Source organism: Galleria mellonella, unplaced genomic scaffold (genome assembly GCF_026898425.1).
Source record: "Galleria mellonella isolate WM207_F2 unplaced genomic scaffold, CSIRO_AGI_GalMel_v1 utg223, whole genome shotgun sequence".
Classification (NCBI taxonomy): domain Eukaryota; kingdom Metazoa; phylum Arthropoda; class Insecta; order Lepidoptera; family Pyralidae; genus Galleria; species Galleria mellonella.
Genome location: NW_026442042.1, coordinates 1,898,030 through 1,919,609, shown reverse-complemented (window position 1 = coordinate 1,919,609; position 21,580 = coordinate 1,898,030). Strand labels below are relative to the sequence as shown.

General features: G+C 31.9%; 2 protein-coding genes across 2 annotated transcripts; both read right to left on the bottom strand.

Annotated features, from left to right (window-relative positions):
• Nucleotides 1–2,505: 2,505 nt before the first annotated feature.
• On the bottom strand, nucleotides 2,506–4,122 carry LOC113517489 (transcription factor Sp5-like). Its single transcript, XM_026902168.3, has 2 exons — nucleotides 3,959–4,122; nucleotides 2,506–3,728 (listed from the first exon to the last, which is right to left on the bottom strand). Exons 1-2 carry the CDS (start codon nucleotides 3,986–3,988, stop codon nucleotides 2,739–2,741), a joined length of 1,020 nt encoding a protein of 339 aa, XP_026757969.2. The 5' UTR covers nucleotides 3,989–4,122; the 3' UTR covers nucleotides 2,506–2,738.
• A 7,766-nt stretch (nucleotides 4,123–11,888) lies between these two features.
• LOC113517581 (endoplasmic reticulum resident protein 44) lies at nucleotides 11,889–21,287 on the bottom strand. The gene is made up of 7 exons (XM_026902296.3): nucleotides 21,126–21,287; nucleotides 20,918–20,993; nucleotides 19,906–20,148; nucleotides 19,403–19,645; nucleotides 18,602–18,868; nucleotides 17,918–18,116; nucleotides 11,889–15,678 (listed from the first exon to the last, which is right to left on the bottom strand). The coding sequence occupies exons 1-7, from the start codon at nucleotides 21,198–21,200 to the stop codon at nucleotides 15,543–15,545; spliced, it is 1,239 nt and encodes a 412-aa protein (XP_026758097.1). The 5' UTR covers nucleotides 21,201–21,287; the 3' UTR covers nucleotides 11,889–15,542.
• Between the last annotated feature and the right edge of the window lie 293 nt (nucleotides 21,288–21,580).

The following is a 21,580-nucleotide window of genomic DNA, read 5'->3' as shown; positions in this document are numbered from 1 at the left end:
TGGTTTATTGACTAGGATATAAGTAACTAAGTCGTTCTCCATCTTATATAGTTTTTTTTTCTTATACTACTTAAAATGGCAAACAAGTTGACGGCTTACCTGATGGAAAGTGGTAACCGTCGCCTATAGATATGAGCAGTACTATGGACATAACAGAGTATACTGTTTTGCCCGTGGTACCCCCTATGCGTTGCCATTTCTGAGGACTCAGGTGTTATTTCTCTGCACCCTGTAAACTCACGCCATATCCCACCCTTCAAACCGAAACACAGCCATGCAAACACAACTGCTTTACAGTTGAAATACGAATGGGACAGAGGTACCCAAACAAACGACTTTTGTACAAAGTCTCCCTCTGATAGTACAGATATACCAAAATTTATAACGACTATTACGATTCATCATCATCACATCAGCCGTTAACAGTCAACTGCTGAATAAAGGCCTCTCCCTATAGGGGGGGGGGGGAGGTTGCCAGTAAAGTTGGCATGCTTTGCAAGCGGGTTGGCAACCGCAGTTAAGATTTGGTGATGCTTTAATAAGGATCCTGCTGTTCATCCCTCGACCATAAAATTCCCTTAGTCGCCACTTATGACACCCACGGGAAATGAAGGAGTGGGCTATTCTATACCGGGATCACATGGCAACAATTACGATTACTAAGACGTAAATAAACTCATTTTCGTATTATTAATAAGGATTTAAAGGAAGAAAAGGTCTTAAGTGGCAACACCGTACAGGCAAATGCAGTGCATAACGACTCCCTAACTAAATGGAGTGACGACCTCAAATGCATTGCAGGGAGTCAATGGATACAGTTGGCTCGGGACAATTCCTGATGGCAGTATATAGGGGAAGTCTATGTTCAGCAGTGGACAGATAATAGCTAATATGATTATAAAGGATTTGTAGAAATGACAAATCGGTGATCATTAGAAATCAGTAAATTATCTTATCAGTGAATAGCAATGTTATCAATATTTTAATGTGAGAACACCCGGATTAATTTACGTGTATTTTTGTCAAGAAGGCTCGACCAATTTCGGGAAAATATTCTGGTTATTTTTATATTAAAGTATAATGTTTACTTATGAGACTTTTAACAACAAAATGTTAGCAAATTACATTTTCAGATTGGACCCAGCAACATTACAACAGCAAAAAAAAATACTAAAGGATATAACTAATCGTTTAAGAGTATAACTAGTAACTATCTAGGGACAGACAATAAGTAAATCACGTAGCTTAATTCACACTGTATGACGGACAATGACCAACCGTTCTACGCGCTTGCTACAATGACGCTACGAGATCGTAGCTATAACTTGTAGCTTTCTTGTATTATTTAGAATAACAAGTAATTTATGCATTCATTTATGATATGATTTACCAGTGTACAAGTACTTACTACTCGTAAATTTTATTTAATTCCATTCATTTGTTGAATCGGGATTGAATGCCAAATACAAACTTCACATACTTTCGTATTTATATTATTAGAATATAACTGATAATGCATGGAGATACTATTTATAACTAAAAAAGTAGGTATATCCTAGGAGAGTTCATAACGAAATATGGCAACTTCGCATTTATCTGTCAATTATCAAAAAACAATTGAACATTTTGGATGTTTCTGATACATTATTTAAAAATGTTATATTACAACATTTTTCACGAACTAAAACGACAATTATGCAATAATATTTTTATTAAGCAATCACTAAAAGATACGCTCTTAACTTACTTTATTGTGAATAAAGCTGACATAAATAATTACATTACTCCAAGATCATTGTGTCGTTTTAATTAAATATAATCACGATTGTAATCCCCGATGGAGTAGTCAGAGATATTTGCTGAATGGTACTTTTATGGAGAACGTCTATTGACAAGCCCACATTCCAACAAACATGTTTTAATATAAAGTAGTAGGGAGATTAACGTTGCCTGTCATATTAATTTTGAATTTTTATGGCCATCAATATATCGTCGTAGTCGTAGAATACTGACGGATCTTTATGTGTAATATTTGTCAGGTCCGTCAGTATTCTACGACTTTGACGATATGTGACTCAGAGCCGTTCATGTTGACTGTATGTCAGGCTAGGCAATATTCAGCAAATATTATTATGTATATTTAAAAATAATAATTACGATTTTATATCTTGTTTTAAAAGTTTGCTAATTATTTCTTAGTAGCTGTTTCTTCGCGACCTATCACGCGTGTATCAACATACAAAGCAGGTATGTATTAAGTTGAGGTATAATTTTCATTCGCAACCGTTCAATTTAAACATGTGTAATATATAAATACCTCATAGACTGACAAAAATGAATACCTGCATTTTTTCTTAAGAAGAAAAAATATTAAAATCTATTTACATATGGTGATTGAACCAAAAATATTTCAGACGTCAGTAGATAATAGCAGATGTTTTGACTAAACCTTCTATAATCTATGTTAAAAATCATAGACAATATTTAAAATATAACTTCGTTTATTTATTAAAGAAAAAAACAGTATTAATTGATATTTAAAGGCACATGTAATATCATGATAATTGGATTTTTTGATAAAAACATATTTCACGTTTATGGTAACTAAACAAACGGTGACAAACAAAACATACGTATATTTACATAAACGCTAGCAGCAACAAACTATGTGAAAAACCTCTAATTATCCATTAAATAAATTGTATCACTATAAACATGCACAGATAATTATTTCATACTTATTGTCCCATGGCAACAGGAGGCTGGAGATTGTAATGTCCTTGGAATACAGTATAGTTATCTTTTGCGGCACACTGATAAGTACTCAAATGAGGAGTAGGATACTGTTGATATACTCGGTGATCTCTCATGGGCGTATGCGCATAAAAATCCTGTCGCACGTCAGGATACCAACCACTCATCACACCACTACCGAACGGTGCACTGTTGTAGCCATTCCCTGCACTTGACACCACGTTGGGAGCAACCGAAGCATAGTTAAGGGATATCTGTTTAGGGAAACTGGCGACTTGCGGTACTGTACCGTAATTAGTGCTGCCGACAGACACTGGAGGCGGGGTTGGCTCGCTTCTCAACTGTCCTTGTTCTGTTTTCTCAGCCAATTTAGGCGGCTCTTCCTTGTCGTCCTCTTTCGCTTTCTTATTTTTCCTCGATACATTTGCATGGGTCTTAACATGTTTCGCAAGATGATCTGACCTCATAAATCGCTTAGCACATAGCTGACAAGAGAATCTTTTCTCACCAGTGTGCGTTCTCAAATGTCTCTGGAGCTCATCAGAGCGTGTAAATCGTTTCCCACAGAATAACCAATTACAAACGAATGGTCGTTCCCCGGTATGCCAGCGAAGGTGAGCTTTGAGATGGGATGTCTTCCCGTATACTTTTCCACAGCCTGGTACATGGCACACGTGTTCCCTTTTTGTTCCATCTTTGCCATAGTTAGGTCCGAAACCGGCGGCTTCAGTGAGGCAGTTAGGGCACCGGCACTTAGCACAACGGCGCTGGAGTTCACGTGCTTCCTCGGAAGCGGCGGGGGTTGACGGCCAGTATGTTGGGTACTGAGGTGGATACGGTGGTAGTTCACGCCACGCAGGTGCTCCACACCATGCACCTGAGGAAGCACTGCTGCATGATGATAGATCCGATGCTGGTGACAACGCATCCCCACGGCCATAGCCGCATGTGTAACCTCCCATCATATTCATCATCTGCAAAAAAAATGTCATTGAATATTAATGAATACATATATTAAGATCAACTATATTTATTTATAGACTGTATTTTTTTTTATTTCCACAAACATTAATAAATTTTAAAAATAACATTTATTTTAATTATTATATTTCAAATAGTTATGAACACTTATTTCAAAATATTGGACCCAACTGTATATCGAAACGTCAATTAATAGGTAAAAGTTGTGGGCGGGCGGACGGACCTGTTGAGCGGGCGGATCCACGTATTGCATTTCCGGCGAGTGCGGTGACAACGTGAACGCAACGAAACCGTCAACTGGATAATTACAGGGCGGCACTCCGCTCACGCCGAGACGTTTTTAATAACTGGCTTGGAATAGACGTAACGAGCGGTTGTCACCTCGTCCCGGCCCCGCTTCTCCGCCCGAGGGTCCGAAACCAAGAGCTGCGCGCGAGCACCCCGACCCCCTCCGCCCCCCCGGGCGCCGGCGCAGCCTTCGAGATACCCCACCCCGGCCCGTGAATTATGAGCTTACGAGCTTCGCCTCGTAAGAGAACGAGAACACGCGAGCGGGACAGCCGCAGTACGTAAAGGTTATGTTTACATTGCCCGCCTTAAAATTAAGAGGTGGTACAATTATTTATTTCAATTGACTGCGAAACCCTGAGATTATTCCTTTTTGGAATGGATATTATTCGGGTGATGTAACGTACTTGTTTACAACCAACATTATTTTAGCCAACTACATTACTTCACATAATATTAATTATAAAAACATTAAGTATTGAAAATATTATCTTTCACAATAAAACTTAATAAACATATAGGTATTATGTTTATTAAGAATCATGAATTTCTCCTTATAAGACCCAAACGAGAGAAAATTCCTTAAGTGCATTCCCATTAGTATTATATTATTCAGTAGAAAATTGTAAATTACCATGAAATTATCTCCGATAGTGTATATCGGTTGTCACATACATATTATTAATAATGTATCTGTCCTAGACTTAATATTTTACTAAGCTAATAAAATTGTGTGCAAAATATTGAAGAAAAATTAATACTTAATTAAAACAAAAAAAGCCAAAACAATATTTTTAGAAATGTTGTCTGACTGTTTGTATGTTTATACCGGCATCACACAAAAACAACTGCTCGAATGTGGTTTCCGTCGTTGTATTTCTGAAAGTCTAAATACTGGTGTATATTTTACCTTGATGTGACATTTAGGTACCTACTTCTAGACTATTCCATTGATTTTCCTATTTCTGAAATCAATGCGTACGAAGTAGTGGACAAAAACTAGTAAGCATGTAATAAAGCATCGTATAAAGTAATGTTGTTATTAATATAATTTAAGATTGTGTTTCAAAAAAATCGACATGGACATCATAAGGGACTTCGAGAGTGCAGATTAAATATGTTGTAAATTACACCACATAGATCAACAAACTATAGAGGGGGTTTTAAATGTACAGCTTTAATCATCTAACACCATTTAATTTAAAAAAAAAATAATAAGAAAAAATCTTACATAATCAGAAATATCCAGGATCGTGGAGAAGAACAAATAAGTATTATTATTATTTGTAATTATTAATTTCGTTTCAACAACTAAACTACTGAAACGATTTTATAAAATTTCTGTGGAACTAAACTGTAAGTATATCCTTCCAATAAAAAAGAATTTCCAAATCGGTTTATAAATGACGCAGTTGAGGTAACAAATATAAAAAAAATATACAATCGTATTAAGAACCTTTTTCTTTTTGAAGTCGATTGATAATATACAGTATAACACCGTTATTTACTACATAACAGTTAACAAAAGAATTTTTTGACTCTTTAACAATATTACGAGAATATATTTACCTATATATTTACGACATACAATTTTCATGACGACGAACTCAAATTTCAATATTAGTTACAAATATTAGCCAACTAGAAAAGAATGCTGAAAGCAGAGGACACTCTTCATAAAGTTTTAATTTATATACATAATTTTATTTTAATAGAGCACTAAACATGTATCTATATATGTATTCTAACTAATATCTAAGTCTAGGTACTCCATCTTGGATTAATTAACGTAAGTTTAAAGTTACGAGTGAACAGAAGAGAGATAGCATCTCTCAACTACCAAATGCAGCTATCGATATTATTTTTATGTATCCAAGTCCGGAGCGCTTAATGTTTTTAATTTTTTCTCTATTTCGGTCGGCAGTTCGCGGCAGACGCATGATTTATGCATATTCGAGCGGAGCCAAACCTTTAATTACATGTTGTTAAAATATGGCAGTTTGTTAAATCGTTCCCGTGCTTTTGTTTTACTAAACACCGCGCTCTCTAAAGAGAACTACGTTTCCTTTCCCTCACGACCAATCATATAATATTTTTATTTCTATAATTGCCCATACTTCTGACAACTAAAATGATATTATTTACGAGAACAAAACAAAGGAGTTTCAAGATCACTATTACACATATAACGTCTTTGCCGTGTAGTCCCGGCATAAAATAGGCCACCTTTTCCTTTATCGTGGGTGACATAAGTGACGACTGAGAGAGGGCGAAGGATGGGCAGCAGCGTCCCTCTTAAAATACCTTCAAAGCTTAACTGCGGTTGCTAATCCGCTTGCCAAGCGTGACAACTACTGGTAAAGCCCCCCAAAGGGGAAGCTTATGTTCAGCAGTGGACAGTTAAAGCCTGATATATTATAATGTCTTCTGTTAAATAAAAATTTACACATATAAGGAATCAGATAAACTATACCGTTGAGATTAGAAAAATATATTTGAAAATGTATCTCGTAAGAGGACTTAGGTATATCATAGGTTTTCATCTTCTTAATAAATGAAGATTTTTCTAACTTGCAATAAGAAATAAAATCCTTACAAAGTTATTCTACGTTTAAATTTAATACAAAATCTTGCCACTTCTTCACCATAAAAAGTAATGAGGTCTCATATCTATCTGTAATCTCAAGTCTGAGATTTTTCTTTTGTTGTATTAATGTTACTAACAATTTCAACGATGCCAGACTTGGCTCCATAAGAGACCTTATAACTTTTTAGGGGCCTCGTAAAAATAGCAAGCAAATTTTAACATAAAATGTTTCTAATGGGATTCTCATTTACTTTAATTCTACTATGTTTATGTTTTGCGTATAATAATAATATTTTATTTAATGATGTGTCCATAAAAATAATTAAGTAACCGTTTCTTAATTACATCATTACATTTGACACATGTAAAACGGAAATAAAAGACAAACCAATTTTACTTTTAATTGAAATTTTTCAAATATGATAACGATATCTTGCACGAGTTCACAAATATCAGAAACTTAAAAGCGTCTTCATTCAATATCATACATTTCGCATATCTACTAATAAAATATGTACATAATACCTAAGTGCATACAATGTCGGGTGCTCCCAATGGGCCATCTTTTTCTTTCCCGTGGGTGTCGTATAGGGAACTTAATGATCGAGGTATGGGCAGCAACGTTCCTATTAAAATATCATCAAAGCTTAACTGCGGTTGTCAACCCGCTTGCCAAGTATGGCAACTACTGGAAAACCCCCCTTATGGGGGAGACCTTTGTTCAGCTGTGAACAATTAATGGTTGATATGAATTATATCATCACAATGAAACCGTAGTGTCTCCTACCACAACAAATTATAAATGCGTCCATTTAAAATTCGTTGAAGTCTTTTAACTTTAGTTTATATTGAATGAAATTAATTATGACGTAATAAAATTATTAGTAGACTATTCAGATGTCACTAGTATATAATTTCTTGCAATATCTTTTGTATAAAAAAAATATTATATCTAAATATTTGGCTAGTCTAACTAAATTACGACAACTTATATTTCTATGCAAACGTCTGTTGACGGGGTAAGAGTAAAATAACACTACTTTGCATCATCATCTAAGAACGGCTTAAGATAACAAAACATGAAAAATCTAAATAAAACCCTATTCCGAACCTCCTGGTTTGGTTTAGTTATACCTAAACCTTTTTAAATTTAAATCTTAAATAACTACTTTAAATATAATCTGATTACATATTTTTCATATTTAAATAAATAGATAGATAAACTATTTGCATTAAGTTACTTGTCAACATAATCCTCACCAATATGAAACAGTACAATTATGTATAAATTCAAATAGAATGAAGTAGTAGCACTTGCTCAAACACATTTTTCATTGTGCATCGGAACAAAATCTTTCTTCGAATTGCATTGCTACTGTTACAGTAGGAATCATTATTGAGTTGAGAATGCTAACCTGTCGACATGTTTACGACTTGATAGAACAATAGTTCGTCACTGGAGACATCGTAGACTTAGCAGCTACTGTAGCCTGGTCGGTGTCCGCTCGTTGACAAAGGCCACATGCAGTGGACAATAGTTGCTACTAATGCGCTATGATCGCCCGGCTCACGCCATAAATCTTGACGGCTACTGTTTTTTTTATGCGGGTGAGAACTTAGGAATATAAAAAAGAACTTTTAAAATGTATACTATTATTACAACCTATACTTTCCTGTTTTTATGTATTTAATAATCTTTTATAAGAATATTATGAGATACCTATAAATACTTAAAAATATATGAAGCAAGTTCAGAAATATAACATATTTTATGACATAAGCATGAATTATCTTTAATAAAAAAAATAATAAAAATCATCGTTTATTTGGTTCCGTATAGCTTTATTTTCGGTCTATAGATAGCTTGCATAGATTTAGTCATATATTACTAGCCCTTTTTAACAGAAAGACACAACAATAGAGACTTTCGTTTCTATAACACAGTTCATCCATTCTACTTTTTGTGAAAGATTTGATTCCACTATTAGAAATGCCTAAATGTTATTATTGATTTACATTAAATTAATATACATAAATATCATTATATCTTAGTATTAAATTTGTCGTATGAACATATATAATTTGGAAATATAAAACAATATTAGAAACAAATAATAACAAAGGAATGATACCGTAAACTATAGTTACATACCTATCTAGATCGGTCAACTTTCAAAATATCTGAATCAAAAAGCTTCCGTTTTGGTACCAGGGATATTTTACACTAATTATGGGTTTCCAATACCATGGGCGGGTAATTGGGCTCTATCGCACGTTGTCCTTCACTTCCTGTCTTTTGGCAGTGCCCATGAATGGTTATAGTACTTTATGGGCACCGCCATGGTGTCAGGTTGCACCCATTGTAGCACTGCAGCCAACGTGGCACCCACGCATTCTATCGTGAGTAAATTGTGCGTATTATAATCTTTCTATGAATTGATGACGAGTTGATAGGAATTATTAAATATTAACTCTACCCTGTGGATTTGCCTGCGTGAATAAGAATATAAAATAGATGTAAATCTAGAAGATGATAATCACATAAATATCAAAATCGTAATTACTTGTCGGTTTTTTTTTAATGGACAATAATGGTAACGTAGCCTGCGCGAACGGTAGGTATATGCTGGTAGAGCAGCAGTGAGGGATGATAGGTAAGAATGAAAAGACAGGTCATTTAGCCCATCGTGATGAATACACCTGGAATTCAGCATGATAGTTTCCAGGAGGACTACGTGGAAATCGACTCAACAAGGTATATTACTAGCAATGGAACCGGCAATCTTCTTACAAACAATCCCTCACAGTGTGAAATAATCTTCCTGCAGAATTTTGACCTTGGGACTACAGCATGGGGTTCTTCAAAAAGGGCGTAATAAAGTTTTTTAAGGGTCACATTGCGCGTGTGACATCTACATTCCAGGTGTTACCCTATTTTCTATCAGACGGGTCGTATGCTTGTTTGCCACTGTAATAATACTTACTAACATAATATTTAGTTGAAAATATTTTGAGTAGTATCTCTCCTGGTATTAGATATTTTATTAAACTAAAAATTGTACTCATTTATGCATATGACTATCTCATACGAAATTACATTCTTTAGCATATTCATGTCTTAACTATTTATTTCGTTTCATTCTACCCAAAACAATTTGTTAGGTAAAATAAAGTTACACTCACTATCTATACTGAACTATTACTCTACAGTATACTCTGTTTTGTCCATGGTACTGCTCATGTCTGTAGGCGACGGTTACCACTTTCCATCAAGGGGGCCGTCAGCTAGTCTATTTTATCAGCCATTTTAAGTTACATAAAAAAAAATATTATACCTACGTCATATATATAAAATTAATATTGAGCATAATTTTATTAGATCATCATACTTTTTCATAACTATAAAAATCTCTAAAAAGTTACATTTGTGACAATCCCATATTGTATCGCATAGTTAAGTAACAAGATATTTCGCTTTTACAAAAGAGGTAAAAAGTTTTAATGCAACATGAACAAACTTCGAATTGGTATCGTATAACGCGAGCGATTAGTGTTATCTGATCGGAACTGATGCTGTAAAGGAGTGAATATCGGGATGTAGCTATTGTCACGGCTACATCTTGTAATAAGATCACCAATGTACCTGTTTCGCACAATGAATGCACAGGTTCGCACCAAACCGTCTTTTTTTTTTCGATAAAAAAATATCGTCGCTCAAATCAACGTGATCATTTTTACTAAGTAGATTTTACATTTTAATAGAAATATTCTAGTCCTACTTGAATGTTTAGATGTTTGTTATTGTTATCCGTTCATTATTTAAGAACTGTATTAATTTATATACTAATTCACACGGGTAAGGTACTCAAGCAGTGTGTGTGTGTGTGTGTGCGCGTGTGCGTGTGCGTGTGCGTGTGTGTGTGTGTGTGTGTGTTTGTAAAGTTTGTAAATATATACCTACCTACCTATTTATTCTAGTTAAGCAAATCAGCTATAAAAGAATAGGTGGTACCAAATTCAATATCTACATATGAATAAACTAATAATTTCTAAATAGAATAATAGAATGAACAAAACATAAGATATGTAATATGTGTACGTATATATCTACAATGAAGAGCACTTACACACTTAAGTAAAAAATTACTTTCGCATTGCGAATCTAAGCACCGTTGAAATATTACTCTAGCGGTGCAACAATAATTTTGGCAAGAAATCACATTTATAAGATTATATTTAAGAAATAGCTCGTCACCCTCTGGTCTATCATAAAAAAAGTAAAGTAGGTAAAGGAATTCTGCGTAGCACAGACTCCCTGCGGCGGCGCGGCGGTCTTCAAAAGCTTCTCCCTCTACCAAATGACAGCCGAAATTGCTCCACATCAGTAAAAACTACCTCTCGGTCGTAGTTTGTTTTACACAACAAACTGTTCCGAACAGATATGGAGACTGTTAATGACACATTTGACGCCGGTGCATCGTGCTGAAATTGGACCTTGCAATTTTTTTTTTCATCGCGGTCAACTTTTTCTTTTGATGAATGGTTACTAAATGAATACCGATTGCCAAAATTAGAGCTTTTTTTTTAATTTCATCTACTAATGACCACGTCCGGCTGTTGATAAACTATGTATTCTTCCGGTCCCTAAAAATGAATCTACGTTATTTTTAAGTATGTATCAACTAATCTAATTTTCCTTTAACATTTCAGACATAGTAAACGTATGTGCTTTTAAATTTATTAATACCTACACGTTGTTTATCGTTATAAAAAAATACAACTAGAGACAATATAAGTACATATAAATTTTATTGATAGAGAAATGAAATTGACCGTTTTACCTTCAGAAGAGCTGTATGCTTGTTTGCCACCTTCGCAGTATAAAAAAAAGAAAACAGTAGGCCCAATTCAACTAATTAGCAATTAACTACGAAGATTTTCAGGAAAGACCAGATAGAGTGCGACCTGATAATATGTATAATAACTAGCTTTCAATCGCGATTTCATCTGCGTGACAGGGATACATTTACTGACCGGTTTAAAAAGTAGCTTATATCATTTTCCATCTCATATAGTATATACATAATAAATTTCACAGTAATTGATTCAGCCGTTAAGACGGTAAAAGGTAACAAACAAACTCAATTTCACATTTAAAATATTAGTAAGGATTTAAAATGCTATCTTGGGTAAAAATAAAAAATCACCTCACATAATCATTTCAAAATTATTCAATACAGCAAATGATCTAGATGTACATAGATTTAAATACAGCAACAATGTTATGGATTGAAAAATTTATTACAACACACGTCACGTTACATACACTTTGTACAACCATTTCATATCATAATAAGTATTATAATAAGTATAATAGGTATACGAACAAACAATAATAGGTAATGACTACGTTTTAAGGAATGTTTTATCTCGTAGTCTAATACGTGTACGACGAAAAAGGTATTCCATTTGTTATAAACTTCTTAGAAAAACTAGATTTCTTTTTTTAATTTTGTGTATCTCGCCTGGTTACGTCGACAGTCTTACCTATAATCTACTTTTATACTTGGCATATTCATGAAAAATCTTTTATAAATAGAAGACAATAAATCATATTAGACGCTATTAGACAATAAAAAATAATAAATACAAATCATTTTACTCACTTTTTATTTATATACTTGGTGTATATAAATAAAAAGTAAGTAAAAAGATTTACCATTCACATAAATTTATGGACCGAGATACTGTTAGTGTCTACTAGCAATGATTAGAAGTTGCCATCAGGCAGGCCGTGTGTTTATTTGTAATTACCGCATTTACCCCCCTTTGGACAAAGGCCTCTATCATTAAAAATACTTATACAATGGTAAATATATATGTATCATTATATATTGGTTATCATTTGTGTGCGTATTTTATATTATTTATAATCATCGCTCATGAATTGTGTCACAAATGCTACTGTACAATAATCTGAAATAGTAATTACATAAATAACTGTAGTGACCATAGGCTCCGTAAAGCTAATACGCAATCCCGGGGTTTTAAAATATAATTAATTAGTGGATAATTAGAAATATATTATGGCAAACACTCATATGTTGCAGGCTATTCGTTTTTATAATACATTATTTATAGATTGTGAAAAAAAAATCGGTAATTAAGTCTACAAAACATTTTAAATGCAATAACAGCTATTAAGGTACGTTATGCGCACCTGTTATTAAACTAATCATTATAAGAATAAAAAATGTCTTAGTAATAAAAAAAGGACCAAGAATAAAGAAGGAATTAACGACAAGGCTGTATAGTAGCAAAATAATAATTATAATTTAATACAATGCGATACTGAAATAGAGACAAGAATATCACACATTCTTGAAAATAATATAACTAAGATTGTGCGCCACAAAAAAACCGATTTCTTTTGTGACAAAACCAATTATTTTGATTTAAAAAATGCCAAACTGATTTTGATAAAATTTCCACGAACCCAATCTCTAAGTACCTATATCCCTTTAGATAAAATAAATATTTTTCCAAATCTATTTACTAATGACGGTATCACGAAGATAAAAACAATTTAATCGACTTAAAAACCTCCTTCTTTTTAAAGGCGGTTGTAAAAAAAGAAAAGATAACGTATATCAGTATACGCAACAGAAGAACTGGAAAAAGATTTTAAAATTTTATTAAAATTGAAAACTAGAGCAAGTTTTTAATCGAAACCATTAATTCGCATAGGTTTTCCTGAATGCCTGACAAGCAAGGAATGTTCCGGCTTACAGATGAAATAAAATTTATTAAACATATTTTTATATTGTATCAAGACCTTTCTCAAGACAATACGAACAGCATCACCACCAATGACTATTTTTTAATGGACACAGACCTTATAAAAGGTTTAATTTCAATTTTAATTACATTCTTGTAGATTATTTCTGTTTTTAGCTAAAACCGATTTTAATATCATGCTTATTTGGTACTTCTACGCATATGTAAGATTGCTTTGCTGTATATACATCGTAATTTGCTATGAAATTCAAATTATTTTATTATATTCTTTATTGTACTTGTAAAAAAATACAGCGATTAGTTTAACAACTTGTTTGCAAGGTTAAGCTCATCTCTGATAGAGATCTTTTTACTGTCACGATAATATTGGAGAGCAAAATGTTCGATTGTATGGAGGTACTTTTAAAGTCATTATATGTAACAATGTAGACGCAGAAAATTAAAAACGTTTCCTTAATCATATTCATATAATTTTGTGCTTTCCTTCATGACACAACAAGTAGTATTTGCTCCACAAATAAAAAATGACTGGATTGCCCTGACAAAAAATAACTATTTAAAAATTATAGCCAGTGCCAGTCAGCATGATATATGAATTCTAACAATACCCCAACATTCAAGTCTGTTCAGCCATTTACAAGTTTTCGAGAAATAAAGAAACTCAGAAATAAACTCTGAAAATACAATTTTACATTCCTTTTTTTGGGCACTCGTGTACAAATACTTTGATATCGTAACACGCTATAATAAAATATAAAAGCATCTATTAGTGTTATTAACATTTAATATCATGCAAATTACTGTGTGATCCAGACATAGAAAAGGCCACTCCTTCCTTTTCTGTGGATGTCGTATGGGACGACTAAGTGAACTTAATAGTCGAAGGATGGACAGCAAAGTCCCTCATAAAACATCACCAATGACTAACTGCGGTTGCCAACCCGCCTGCTAAGCGTGGCATCCACTAGCAAAACTCCTATGGGGAAGGCCAATGTTCAGCAGTGGACATTTAATGGCTGATATGACGATGATGATGACGTCACGCGGAGCCCCTACGAATGTCATCATAATGAACATCGACATATGATACAGAATATATAATCCCTATAAACACTATAATTTACCAAATATGACGTCAGTAAACGTGCATCGTACCACTCAATATTGCGCGTCACACTCAATATTGGTGAAACTGGAATATGTTAGGACCCTTTAAAAATAGTAAAAAAAAAAAACGATAAATTGAAAAAAAAACATTAATCGTGACTAATACAACTATTAAACATTATCTATTAAATTATTAATACCTCAAGGTATTGTTGAAACGTGACATTTTCGTTTTTCGATACGTCTATATCTATTACAATCTTGAATATTTGAATATTATAAAATGATACACGTAAAATAAATTCGAATGGAAACAAAATTTAAAGAAACACAATTTACAGAAATATTATAATTATATAGATGTTCATAAATATTCCAGTACCTATTTATAAAAAAAAAATATTAATCATATTATACAATTCAAAAATCTCCACGACAATCATTTTATTTTATATTAATGATACAACTTATTGACAACCTGTATAAATAATAACATTTATGAATACCTTAATGTTACTACAAATTGTTTTCGATAAGTTTAATCTTAACTACAGAATACTGTAGTATTTTAATGTGTCAAGTGGATAAAGAAAGCTTGACAGCGAATATATATCATTTATGAATATTAGAATTAATTAAAATATTAAATGAAGTAAAAAGTGGAGAAAAATTATGACAAGAATAGATGAAGATTTATAATATATATTATAAATATATAATCAACCTTATTTTAATATCTAAATAAAATAGTTCGGACGATATCCGAAATTTACATATATTCAGACTTCTAATAAAAATTAATTTTTATATAAACATAAAATTCATCCACAAGAAGTAACTTTATTAGAACAATAAAAAAAAACTACATTTTAAGTTTTCAATAGAAAAATAATAAATTATCGAATAGAACAGATAAATAAATTTCGATTCAGTAATTTTCAAAAAACGAGATAAAAACAATTTATACAATTATATCTTTAGTGGCTTGCTTACTTAAGCTAAATTACATGACCTAGACGCAGTAACCTTATAACTCATCGCGGAGAAGAGTGTAACGATTCTTGGATGGCGCTAGTTTCTTGAATGTAGACTCTGGCGGTGTAGTCACTTTCACATCTGTATCCAACTGCGGCTGCCCCGGGTCCGGCCCATAATGGAATTCCCTGTAATAACAAAATAATTTACTAAACCACCGAACACAGAAATACATTCTTTTAATAGTTTATTTAAATAGGGAAAAATGTCAGAAAGTGTATTGGGGAAAAAAGATTAATATCACACTTGGAAAAACTTTTTCTATATTAAGTTATTTTATACTACGAAGGTGGCAAAGCACATAGCCCGTCTAATGGTAAACGATAACTGTAGCCTATGGACGCCTGCAACACTAGGGGTGTCACATGTGCGTTGCCGACCCTGAAAAAACTTTAATACTTAATTTTGAAGGATCTCATACTGTAGTCTCAGTAGGAAACTCATTCCACAGCCTGAGCGTTCGCGGAGGAAATTCCTCTAAAGCCGCATTGTACGCGACCAATAAACTTCTATCGTGTTAGTATTGTTATGTATCATAAAGGATTCACAACTAGTCTCCAATGACTTCGTTTGCATGACCTGGATATGTTTATTAACTGAGCTAAAAAGTAGCCCATTTTCTTCTCCACTTAAGTAGTAAATTACGTGACCATTAGAAAAATTTTTAAGCGTAAGAAGCGAAACCAAGTGGCAACAATGATAGAAACTTTCTTTCACATGTATAATGTTCGTAAGGACGCTAAAGAAAGAGCCACGTATCTTGATAGTTATTAAATCCGTATCTGGGCAGCAAATTGTCTAATATAATAACGACAAATTCTGTAAAAATAAAGTAACTGAACTAACCAAATGATTCGGTATTGCCTCAAGAATAAAGAATTACTACTATGCTAAAAACTAATATCCCGGAAAATAAACTTACTTTTATATATAGATATTTACTTTTATATATAGATATTTACTTATATATAATTATAATAATAGTTTCTACAGTTTTGAATAAGTTAAGAAACACGCATACAAACGCAGTTTATTATAACACATACATCTACTAATAACCCGTGAAGATAAATAATGTAATTACATCATCAAGAAAATTCACATTACGCTCTGATAAAATTGTTTATGGAAGGCGTGAAATAACCACTTATTCATAATCACGATTGTAGAACGGTTATTATTTCCAAGAAATTGATTAAATATTAGAGGATTAACATATGATAAATCAATCCACTAATATTCGAGTCAGTTTATGAAGATGGTTGAACGTTTGTTCAATCATATATATGGCTGAACAATAAATAAACTTATCCTGGATACATCTATGATAACATGGAAGAATTTTGCCTAGTAATCATCATCATTATCACCTGCCTACCCTTATTCCAATTTTTATTTGGGGTCGGCGTAATGTTTTTTTATTCACATTACAAAAAGATTTGGCTTATAGTTTTACGACCTGCTTGACATCAACACTCTTTGGAAATTTTACGTAGTAATATGTGAGATAAGCTATAAACAAACCACCAAATAATGATACATGCGAAATAATTCTATATTTGAAATCAAAGAAATCAAATGCGTTAATTTAATGTGGAAAAACTAGAAACGGATACAATGATGATGATGTCTTTACCTACTCTAAAGGGGAAAAGTCTTAGTTTTATAGTAAGAAAATATATAAAAAATAACTTTTAAACATTATAATATGGTAACTTCCCTAAACACTAACTTCGTTTAGAATTTCTTTGCTAACATCTTCTACACATTTTTAATTCTACCTACAAGAAAAAATATCAACTTATTTATAATTTATGGAATGGGACTACTAGTATTATAGAGACCTTCATTTTTAAATAGATTACTTGAATGTCAGCATAGCTTAGTGCTGCCACTGATAACATAAAAATTTTACTCACAAAAGAATTAGTAAGCAGTATATAATTAAAAGAACACACCTTTGTGATAAACTTATCAATTATACAATGCTGCAATAAAGGAAACAAACACGTATTGTTAAATACTTAATATTTTGCTCTTTATATATACAGCTGTTGTTTTAATATTTTGTGACAGCTATTTGCTAAAAAATTTATTGGAAGACACTACGAACTATAAAATCATTGGTTCAGCAAAAAAAAAGACAACTATATAAATTGTATTATCCATATCAATATTATATTTTTTTCATTCTGAATTTTGTCTATGACTATAGACACTGGCAAGATAAAATGTATTAAGCGCCACCTTGGACGATATAGAATTACCATGTACTATATCATTGATTTCAGTATATCATTTACTTGGTGCCATAAAGTGTAAAATAAATAAATAAATGTTTAAGAAAAACATAAATTATATACTGACCTATGTAGTTTTCCTGAATATAAATCCTGAAGGAACTGATACAATCTTCCAGGCTTTTCCATATCTTTATAGCTTGGGAAGAGGTACATATGACGGAATGAGTCAATAGCAATAAGTGGCAAATCCGATATAGACTTGCCAAGATGGTGAAGTGGATGTTCAAACCTAACCCCATCAGCAGTCAAGAAATTTACATTCTCTGAAATAGTAAACAGTTATTATATTGTAACGAGTAATTGAAACCGTTATCCTAGTGCATAGGTTTCTTTCCATAAAGATTTTAGCCTACCTTGTTATTTGATATAGGGTTTTATTTATTTGTCTTGCAAAGTTGTACTGTACTGTATTACTTTAGTTTTATCTTACATTACAGGGAAAAGAAAGAATAGGCAATTATTATGTATTCTGTACTGTATGTACATACAGTTATCAAATGTGTTAGATACTTATCAATTGTAAATAAAGCAACGCTGCATGCAACATTACAGTTTACTTGTTCAATTTACATTAATAATAAATATTAGTTGTGCAAGTGTTATTATCACTATCTTCCACTACAAAACTAAATTATATAGTATAATAATATAATGGCTTTGAAGTAACAAATTACAAAAAAAATATATTTACTAAAATACTAATACAACATTCAATACTTTTTAATTATTAATTAGAAATAATACATACGTTTTTCACCAACTAAATCGCGAGTAATGATTTCTTTATATTTCTTCACACTTTCTGTATCTGATGGGTGGTGGAATAAGATAAGGAATGGTAGCCCTTCTTCTGTCAGTTCTTCAGCATTCTCAAATGTTATTTCACGAACTAAAGGAATACATTTCTCTTGGACCCAGGCATATAACTCATCAAAGTTGGTCAATGAGCCTTTGAAAGTTTCATCAGGTTCGGTAGATGTTTTTCTATCTGCCCTAAATACTACTATTGGCTGACCTGAAACCATTTTTAGGTAACACATTAATTTATTAAGCACTGTTATTATCAAACATTTCTTCCACAAAATAAGCGTATGATTAATATTTAGATTACATAAAATATAAATCATTTTTAATCATGTTAATAATTATAAACAATAAATTAATTAAGCTAATGACCTCTGTATTTATAAAGCTTATAAGTATAAAAATTGCACAGATATATCAACTATTCAGGTTATGTATAAATATACAACTTAGTTGCATAAAAAAATATATGTATTAATATGTAACAAAGATTCCACTTCTCAAATTAATAATATATTTTTTTTATAAGGACTAATTAAATATTCATGTTACATCTACATTTGATACCATTGATAGATATTTATACTCTGTATATCAATATCAATTCAGGCTGAGTTGATTGTAGATAACATTAAATGAAATTACTTATTGTTGATAGTCAGACATATTTGGTAATTATTTTTTACTATATAGGTAAACTGTAAAAAATTAACAAGTTCGCAATTACAATACTATATGTAATTACCTGGAGGATGCATTTGTTGTGAGGCATCTCCAAAGCCTGCATGAAATTGACACTCATCTTTCAAACTGGCTGCTACTTTTCGTAACACCTCATACTCTGGCTGATCTCTTCTGTCCATATAGCCAATAATATGCCTCTTATCCTCACTCAAGTCATGCAATTCTTTAAGTGATCCAAAGTTCTTGATAGGATCTGTTAGTTGTTTTTTGATGAATTCAGAAAAGGCTTCAACAGATCGTTGGCCTGTAAAATGTAGAAATTTAACTTAAGAAGAAAATAATGTTATATAAAACTTTAATCATTTTTATTTTGTATTCTTTGTAAAGGAATTAAATTATCTTACTTGGGATACAATTTGCCACCCTACATAGTACACACAGTTATAAAATCTTAACTTCTGCCCAGAACTAGCACAAATCATGCCAGTACATGTCGCCAGTACCAAAAAATAGTATGCTGCATACTATTTTTTGTAAGATTCATGAATTTTATGTTTCACTCACCTCTATATTCTTTTTTAGCAGGTATGCCATTGCGAAAGAGTTTCAATGTAGGATATTTAGTTATATGAAATCTTGTAGCTATAGCACCTTCTTTGTCACAATCAACTTTACCCATAACTACTTTGCCACTATCATATCCGGCTTTTGTGACTTCATCAGCTGCATCATCAAATATTGGCATCAGCATATTACTGAACCTACACCACTCTGCATAGAAGTTGATGAATACAATCTCATTGGATGCTGAAACAAGAAAAAAAAATATGTATACTAACATTATTGCAATAATTGAACATTCAGTAATTAATCAATAGTTTAAAATTAATATCATTGCCTTATAATAATTGATTGGAAAAAATATAATATTCAAAGGATAATATTTATAAAATACTAGTTTTTACCCACAAATTCCATATTGATGACTGACACATATGGACAAAAATAAAAAATAATCTGTCTCTACACAAATAATATTATTTATAGTGTATGCTAAATGCCATGATAATTGGTTTATTATAAGTAAAAATGAACAAACTCACTTTTATATGTATAATTTTAGTAATGAAGCAAGCAAGCAATTATTAACGCTATTATTTGCATTTTTATTAAATATATTTAAATATAAGCGTTCATATGATTGGAAATTAAAAAGTACCTTATATAAATATTTAGTAATTATAAATGTGATAGTGAGTTTGTTGGTAAAATCTTAGCAGCTTATCCAAATAATATGAAATTTGATATACCAATACTATATGGGATGGAGGATATGATGCGTGAACATAAGGTGGTCACGCGGACAAAGTCACAGGTAGAAGTCAGTAAAAATATTTCCTTGGACAATTTGGATTTTGGTATACAGCCAGTAATAATAATATAGTATTATAGTGTTAAAGTGTAATTATTAATATCTTCTTCATATAAATAAATTTGTATATTGATTCATATGAGAAAAAGTAATAATCTAGACTAACTTAAATAACCGGGTTCATACAAAGCCCATAGCACTCACCTAAGACCATATCTAAATTATTTTGTGTAATTGATACTGCACCGCTATCGGTTGGATTGTAAAAACTATGGCACAGCTGAAACATAACAATTGTAAAATAATTAATAGGCCTATTAAATTCGTATACACACTTAATAAAGCATAAAGTCAAACAATCGTTTTCTTTGGAAAACGATGGCTATATAAATTAAAATATAATTTTACATACCAACACAAATGCACATGCCAGTAATTTGTAATTAAATAAACTAAATGAATTGTTCCAATTCATGATTATACTCATCAGTTTTTATTAATCTTGAAAGAAGAAAAAGGTGCTACTGCTGGCAAAGCCGATGACAGCACACACACACACAACAAATCTTAATAATTGTCACTTGTCAAATTGCGGTTGGCGGACACAATTTGCTTTTTTTTTTTTTTAGCTAAATTCTAGTGTTGCCATACGACTAAAACGACATAATAATGAAGAATTCATTATTATATGTCTGTGGTATAACTATCAATATAGAATTTTTTTTTTCTATTCACACTTTCTTTTACATTAATGAGTCAAAAAACATAGAATATTTTTTTGTTATTCCTTGTTCTTAGGTACTATATGTGTATGAAAGAAAAAAATAGAAAACTTTGCAACATAAAATATTATCATCATATATATAT